At 47.6% G+C, this 7,632-nt stretch overlaps 1 protein-coding gene across 3 annotated transcripts; it reads left to right on the forward strand.

Moving 5' to 3' along the window:
* Nucleotides 1-3,727: 3,727 nt before the first annotated feature.
* LOC136940362 (chromobox protein homolog 1-like) lies at nucleotides 3,728-7,243 on the forward strand. 3 transcript variants are annotated; one of them, XM_067232479.1, is made up of 7 exons: nucleotides 3,728-3,934; nucleotides 4,965-5,041; nucleotides 5,148-5,242; nucleotides 5,695-5,869; nucleotides 6,400-6,577; nucleotides 6,744-6,838; nucleotides 7,078-7,243. In XM_067232479.1, the coding sequence occupies exons 3-7, from the start codon at nucleotides 5,200-5,202 to the stop codon at nucleotides 7,232-7,234; spliced, it is 648 nt and encodes a 215-aa protein (XP_067088580.1). In that variant the 5' UTR covers nucleotides 3,728-3,934; nucleotides 4,965-5,041; nucleotides 5,148-5,199; the 3' UTR covers nucleotides 7,235-7,243. The 3 variants fall into 3 exon arrangements, with proteins under 3 accessions (XP_067088580.1, XP_067088581.1, XP_067088578.1); XM_067232480.1 differs by lacking the exon at nucleotides 4,965-5,041 and having other exon boundaries at nucleotides 3,728-3,939; XM_067232477.1 differs by lacking the exon at nucleotides 4,965-5,041.
* Nucleotides 7,244-7,632: the final 389 nt, after the last annotated feature.

The following is a 7,632-nucleotide window of genomic DNA, read 5'->3' on the forward strand; positions in this document are numbered from 1 at the left end:
GCTCCGTTACGCAGTCCTGCGGAACCTGTCGCGTCCCCCATGACGAGGGCGGAACAGAGATCCCTCTCTGAGCTGAGGAACTCACCTCTCGCCGGCTCAGCTAATGTGTCTATCTGTCTGTCTCTCTGTCTGAAGGGCCACCGCCATAGTTGTTGTTGGAAAATGGCTCTCCGGAGACAACTGCAGCTCCAAGTCATTACCACATTTATAAGAAGAGAGAGGAGAGAGGGGGGGGGGGGGGGGGTGAAGGGAGGGAAGAGAGGAGGGAGAAGGAGGAGAGGGATCTTTTAATTAGATCTCTTCCTGTCTAGCTGTTATTGCTCAGCTATCAGAGTTTTTTTTTTGTTGGTTCTTCTGGTTTAGAGATACCAGATCTGCAATACCTTGCACTGCTCTGCAAGCTTTAAAATACATTACCAACTGCATGCCTGCATGCCTAAAACATCATCTAATTAGCGCCTCCTGCAATGAGCACTCTGCTATACCGAGAGGTCCAGAGGTCAGAAGCCAGGAAGGACCCTCAAGCTGAGTGAAGCTGCTCAAAAGCACCTCCTGGTGGTGGAATCCGGTACAGCAGGGAAAGTGCGACTGCAGTAAAACACCCAGTGGGACAGACAGGGGAGATGTATTGTCGCGAGCGTGGCTTTAGCTCATGGGCTGCTGGGGATTCCTATTAAAGCCAGCTATAAGTAGTGGTTCTGCATCGGGCTCAGACAAGATAGCCAGTGTAATAATATATCGATTTAAATTCTGCAGACACGGTTTGATCGCACTGGCTCACACAGACAGTGTTCTATGCGGATGGTACAACAGAGGAAAGACCAGTGAAAAGCCCTTTGCACACGTGCATTTTTATGTCCACCAGTGGATTACAAGTGTTGTTGATTAAAATGTGTATTGATATCTGAGCCCACATATTGACATGTTACCAAATTAAGCTTTGTCTTCAGGGAATGTGAAGTATATGCAAATTCGTGGGGTTTATATTTTAGTTTGACCTAGTTAGGTAAATAAGCTTTATTTACGAATTGTATTAAATAAACTTAAAACATATCCTTTAGCATCGACTATTCACTATCAACAATACAACGTTCAACAATTTTTTGTTAATAGTATGTTAAAGATTTAACCACTAGGGGGCATACTTGTTTAACTTTTCAACCACAACCAGAAGCTTCCAGAAAGCAGATTTTGCTGTCTTGTTGTTGCACTGCTGCAAGGCGTGAGCAATTGATCCTATTATGAAGCGCAAACACAATATGGATTGTGAAAGCTCCTTATGAAAAGTAATATTTATTGAAAAAATGTGACCAAACCAAAATGTCTCGTGTTTAATCCTGACAACTTTCTTCGCCTCAGTCTTCCAACTGTCGGCCATCTCACGACACCTCTTTCAACTCGTTTGCGTCGTCACCTCACTTTCTGTTTACAATTTACATGTATTCATTTAGCGGACGCTTTTATCCAAAGCGACTTCCAAGAGAGAGCTTTACAAAAGTGCATAAGTCAATGATCATAAACAACGAGAGCCCCAATAACATTGTGGGTAGCCAAAACATGAAGCATACATTGTGAAAAGCAAATAAGTGCCAATGGGAAGAAACATAAGAGAATGTAGTTAAACAAGTTACAATTAAACAGCATGAACCTCAAAAGTGCAAGAGTGTACCTGTAGGAAAGCAAGCAACAATAATGTAATGTTTGCCTTTCTAATGTTTCCCTTGGTAGGCCTATCTGGAGCCTAACCCTTGAGGGTTGTGTGGAGGAATGACATCTATGCTGCTAATTCAATGCTGCTATTTCGTATGTTCCATGTCTCTGTTGAATAAAAGACAATCAATACTTCAGATATACAAAATGTGTAATGGCAATGCTGAACGTATATTCCAAATATAATCAATGCTTCAGATAGAATAAGTAATGATAGTGATGAACTTATATTCCAAATGTATGATTATGCACCAAGGTGTGACTGTGTTTGTTAAAGTGAGAAGTGGGTCTTCCTCCGGAGAATGTATCCTTTGGTGAGAAGAGGAATACAATAAGTCAGCGTACTGGCAGGGAGGGGTGCACAGGGGGATCTGATTTGCTGCAGAGAATGTGGACGTCAAGGCCGGTGAGAGGTACCGGATGGGAGAGGGGAGATGGCCACACTATGGGACAAGGAGCCACACAACTCTTGAGAGTCAAGAGTCAACAACAGGAGATCAGAAGATTCATTAGGCCGTGGAGAATGTATCCTTTTGCATCTGGACATCATCAGACCTTTGGGTCTGGTCTGGTCTGGACCCCCCCCCCCCCCCCTTGGGACATCATCATACTTTTGGACTGCCCACCTTGACTGCCCCACAAACTCCTTTTGAGACCCAATAGGATGAGGACATCCCCTCCCCACTGTCTTCTGACCAATCAGCTGACAAGCACCTCCCTCTCAGGAGGGTACAAGACCTGTGTGCCCTGCAACAGGTAGAGGGGATTTGGACTGGGCAGAACTCTCTCTGATTTCCGTCAAGACTGTTGGGCCTTCGTTTGCTCTGCTCTGTGAAGCGAGGTAACATGGACTGGTATCACTGATCTAGACTGAGACACCTAGCTGTGTTGTATTCATCGTTTGATTGCATAATTTCTTATCAATAAACATTGTTATTTAGCAGACGCTCTTATCCAGAGCGACTTACAGTAAGAACAGGGACATTCCCCCAAGGCAAGTAGGGTGAAGTGCCTTGCCCAGGGACACAACGTCATTTGACCCGGCCGGGAATCAAACTGGCAACCTTCAGATTACTATCCCAATTCCCTAACCGCTCAGCCACCTGACTTAACGACAAAGAACTTGGTCTGGCATTTAACCTGGTACTCTTCTCCACCCAAATGAGAACATCACAACAGTTGCTGGCCCAGTCGATATGAATGTTTAGTATCATATTGTGTGTGGGGGGGGGGGGGGGGGGGGGGGCATGTGTGTCCACATGAACATGCAAGACGAATGTTCCCACTTAGAATTGTTGATCCAGGACAGGTCGCTACCAAAGTCATCCCTTTATCTCATTCACTAAAGCTTGTAGGTGAAAAATGAGGTTCCTGTTATTGTTTGGTTAGTCTGTTGTTTGGCTAATGAAGCTGAACTTGTTTCTCTCCACCTCTCTCCCTATTCTACTCGTTTGCTAAATTGGGTACTGATTGAGTGAGGGTGCACTTGTGTGTGTGTATCAGTGTGTGTGAGAGGGAGGGAGGGAGGGAGGGAGGGACGGACAGACAGAGAGAGAGAGAGAGAGAGAGAGAGACAGAGAGAGAGAGAGACAGAGAGACAGAGAGAGAGGGAGGGAGGGAGGCAGAGAGAGAGAGAGGCATACATTATTCAGCCTCAGGAGACAGCATACATAACCATACCACTTGTCATAGAGCCTAAAACTGCTAGCACCCAAATCATTAAGTCATCTGCATACACAAATATACATTATGCTGTCCACCTGCCAATAAAGATGTATGAGCTTATTTCCTTTCTAAATGAATAGAGAAACAAAGACAACATGGAAGCATGAGAGAGGGAGGTAGAGAGAGGTAAAGAGAGAGAGAGGTAGAGATAGAGAGAGAGGTAGAGAGAGAGAGAGGTAGAGAGAGAGAAAGAAAATAAAGCACAAGAAAGAACTTCATTTCCCAAGATGCCTATAGGCCTGTTAAACAATACGTTGGGTTACGTCGACGTAGGCCTACGCAAGGTCTGGATTGGCGGGTCCATGCACGACGCTTGATGGCTTTTGTTGCATGCTGAATTTAGGAAAATCGGGACAAGCGATCTTTAAATACATTTTAAAGCAGATATTTAAGTAACGGTGCCAATCGAACTATTACAATCATTTCTGGCCACAATATAGGCCTTAAGCTGTCTAATAAATAGACTTAACTGACCTCGTAAATTCAATTTTCTCTTAAGGTAAGGTATGCTGTATTTCAACACATTGCTCTAAAGGGGTGGACATTATTTGCTGGGAACTGATTGAATTCAGAGGCCACATTTACTACAGTGCTTTGGCAGTGTTTGCATGTCCACAGTGTTAAGTATTAAACGTTAGCGAGATTCCCTGGCAGTTTTTACTCGCAGCTTGTTGCATGCCGATTTAGTGTGGACGGATATCTGCAGCATTTTAGCGCGAACAGTGGCGGTAGTCCTCGCTGTGTGATTCAGGTCAACATGGAGGACGACGCGTTCTGTTTGGGAACCGTGGAAGAAAAAATTGGGCGATGAACATGAACGATTGCAACGTTGATGTTGACAATATGTCACCGTAGCATAACGTCCGGAAACTAGATCGCAAGATGCCGCTAATTTAGATGTAAATTGTTAGTCGGTTATTATTATATCAGCACCCTTAAATAATATCCATGCGCGTTACGTCGTATACCAACGTGCAGTCAGTGAAGAGCGCTTAAATGACAATAGGGCAGTAATTGAAGCATGTTGATAAACAAACCATTGATTACACCGTAGACACCGTCACTGAAGGACATCCTTCAATGACGCCCCGCCAGCTAGGTCTACACCGCCCTGATTTCTACATTAGACTGTCATAGTGCATTTAGACTCATAACATTTGAGGTGCATACAAATGAACGGTTGTCTCTAATATCTTAGCATTGTGTGGATGTGGCCAGAGTTTAGTGACTGAACAGGAATGCAGAAATAGCCTGTTTTGTGGGATGGTGTGTTAATTCCTGAGTGAAGTATGTGTTGTGTGTTTTAGGTAGTTCAATTGACTGCATGTCCTGTAGTTCAGACGTTAACCTAATTAGTATTAAGCCTATAGCCTACCTTATGCTGCTTAATATCATCTGATGTGCCTTCTAGACTTTAATTGAGTAGTTTGAGACTTTACAAGCACTGTGAATTTAAGTTTGAGGTATTTCTGATGCAAAATGAAGCTAAAATGCTAAAACAATTCCTGTTATCCCTGTTGAACCACCAGACCTGATCCAGTAGGTGTTCTTTGGCAGCTCTACTCCTATAGGACCAGTAACCGGGGGCTACCAGTGACATAAACCTGTGTATTCCAGTTCCCATCTGACTTGTCCCTTACTCCAGTTTATACCCCACACCCCCTCGCCATGCCTAACCCCACCTCCCCCTCACCCCCTCTCACCCTGTTTAGAACGGCTGGCGTTACCAAGGAACCGGAAGGTTCCTCCCCCCCACAGCTGAACATGAGCGAGCCTTCAGAACCCACTGCTGCAGTGGAGACAACAGGTGTAACTTCATTACCAGCCACACAACTGTACTGTCACCCATTTGTCTCCTGTCTCCACATATCTCTGTCCGCCGGCTTGTTTCCAATCCACTTGTCACTGTCCGGAGGTGGACGAGAAGCAGGAGGAGGTGCCCGACGGCAACTCAGAGGTCTCTGTGTAGTCGAGAGGTCTGGAACCTCTGCTATGTTTCGATTGCTAGGTTTTTGTAAGTCATTTCCTCCACTCAGTATGATCTCTGTGTGCCCCCGTGCTCGGAGAAAGCCGTCGAACGGGCACCGCCGTTTTCACCTCCTGGTACCGCTATGCACGGAAGATAGACCACAAGACGATGTGTCGGGGTTCTAAAATGCAAAAGAATCACATTTACCGGGCATGATGAGTGAGCTAGGTGTTGAGTTGAGAGAGAAGCGAACAATGTGAATTGTACCTGAATGTTGTCGTTGTTTCTAGAGCCGCCCAAGGAAGACGTGAAGCTGGCCACTGCCGGGAAGAAGCAGGCCAAGAAGAAGGTGGAGGAGGAGGTGGAGGAGGAGGAGGAGGAGGAATATGTGGTGGAGAAGGTCTTAGACCGCAGGGTGGTGAAGGGACGGGTGGAGTTTCTGCTCAAGTGGAAAGGCTTCTCAGAGTGAGTGATGTGGTTTCCTCTCTTGGTGGGTGGGTGATGGGACCGTGCCCTGACGCTGAGCCACGTGAATTACCTCCTGAAACTATGTCTGACCTCTCCTGCACCTACATCTATTCGCTTCTCCTGAAGCGACATCTATTGACCTGTCTTAACACCTAGCCTAGCGATGCTCTACTGTGTCCTCTTTTCCTCCAAAGACGAGGGAAACTGGTTTCAGAGCAGCGCCGGCCTTCTGCTTCTGTCCGGGGGGCCAGGATAGTCATGACCAGACCAACCCAAACCAAATATGTGACCAGCATTTTTTTTTTCTTCTTTCCTGTAAATGTACGAACACATAAGTAACAAACCTGAAAGGCAGAGACAGACAGTGACGTAATGACGTGGCTCTGTAGCCCGTGGAAAAGCAAACGGGTTCCTAGAAGGTTCTCAAGTTGAACCGAGTGAACCGGCACTAGCAGCAGCCCGGAATGAGAACCAGGAGGTAACGGCGAGTTCAAACAGAAAGGTGTGTGTGTGTGTGTGCTCCTCAGTGAGGACAACACATGGGAGCCGCAGGACAACCTGGACTGCCCGGACCTGATCGCCGAGTTCATGCAGAACTACAAGACGGTTCAGGACACCAAGAAGAAGGAGGCGGTGGGCAAGCGAAAGGTGGGCGAGGCCGACGCCGAGGGCGAGGAGAGCCGCTCCAAGAAGAAGAAAGATGAGGTAAACAAACCGACGACGACGACAACGTTTCCTCACGGCTATAAACGTTTTGTTTTGTCCACACGGTGGATGCATGTTCGTGGTCGATATTTTTTGGGGGGGTACTTTGTTGTGGGGGTAACCCTCACACGCACTCCCCCTCTCCCTCCCCCTTCCCCCCTCCCAGGGGGAGAAAGCCAGAGGGTTCGGCAGGGGTCTCCAGCCTGAGCGCATCATCGGAGCCACCGACTCCAGCGGAGAGCTGATGTTCCTCATGAAATGGTGAGCGGGTCTGGGTAGGAGGGTCTGGGTAGGAGGGGTCTGGGTAGGGGGGGTCTGGGTAGGGGGGGTCTGGGTAGGGGGGGCCTGGGTAGGGGGGGGTCTGGGTAGGGGGGGGTCTGGGTAGGGGGGGCCTGGGTAGGAGGGCCTGGGTAGGCGCCCCGGTGAAAACATCTCCCCCGAAACGTTGGACGGCTGTTGTCTTTAACCCTCGTGTTTTTTTTGTGTTTTCCTCTCTCCAGGAAGAACTCGGATGAGGCCGACCTGGTTCCTGCCAAGGAGGCCAACGTCAAATGTCCCCAGGTCGTCATCTCCTTCTACGAGGAGCGGCTCACATGGCACTCTTACCCCACAGAGGAGGAGGAGAAGAAGGAGGAGGAGAAGAAAGACAAGAATTAGGCTGGAGGGGAGGGAGGGGAGGGAGGGTGGGGTGGCGGGTGATTCCAGGGTTGGGTTGGAGGGTTGTTTCTTTTAAATACGTTCTTTCTTCAGCCCCAGACTATCGACAGTGATAGACCTTCATCTTGTGTTACCGATTCAAGCGACGCTTCTTTTCCATGTGCATTCTCATCCCAATGTGAATGTCCCAGAAGGCACTGCTTCTTTCTCCTTCCGAGATTGCGGGGGGGGAGAAAGAGGCCACTTGACAAACTGTAAATACATCGACGTGTCGTGGGGGGGTGAACCAGATTAGACCCGGGGTTCTCACGCTTCGGTCGTTTTGCTCATATCATGGACGTTGTCCCCCCCCATTATCACAACTCGCCTTGTGAATACTCCTAGTATTAATCGGTTAC

The sequence above is a fragment of the Osmerus mordax genome, chromosome 3 (genome assembly GCF_038355195.1).
Source record: "Osmerus mordax isolate fOsmMor3 chromosome 3, fOsmMor3.pri, whole genome shotgun sequence".
Taxonomy (NCBI): Eukaryota; Metazoa; Chordata; class Actinopteri; order Osmeriformes; family Osmeridae; genus Osmerus; species Osmerus mordax.

Excerpts from the sequence above, each read along its gene's own strand:
- LOC136940362 (XM_067232480.1), top strand. The coding sequence starts at position 5,200 with ATGAGCGAGCCTTCAGAACCCACTGCTGCAGTGGAGACAACAG. Across the intron at positions 5,243-5,694 it reads TGCTGCAGTGGAGACAACAG|AGCCGCCCAAGGAAGACGTG; the intron begins GTGTAACTTCAT and ends CGTTGTTTCTAG. Across the intron at positions 6,578-6,743 it reads CCAAGAAGAAGAAAGATGAG|GGGGAGAAAGCCAGAGGGTT; the intron begins GTAAACAAACCG and ends CCCCCCTCCCAG.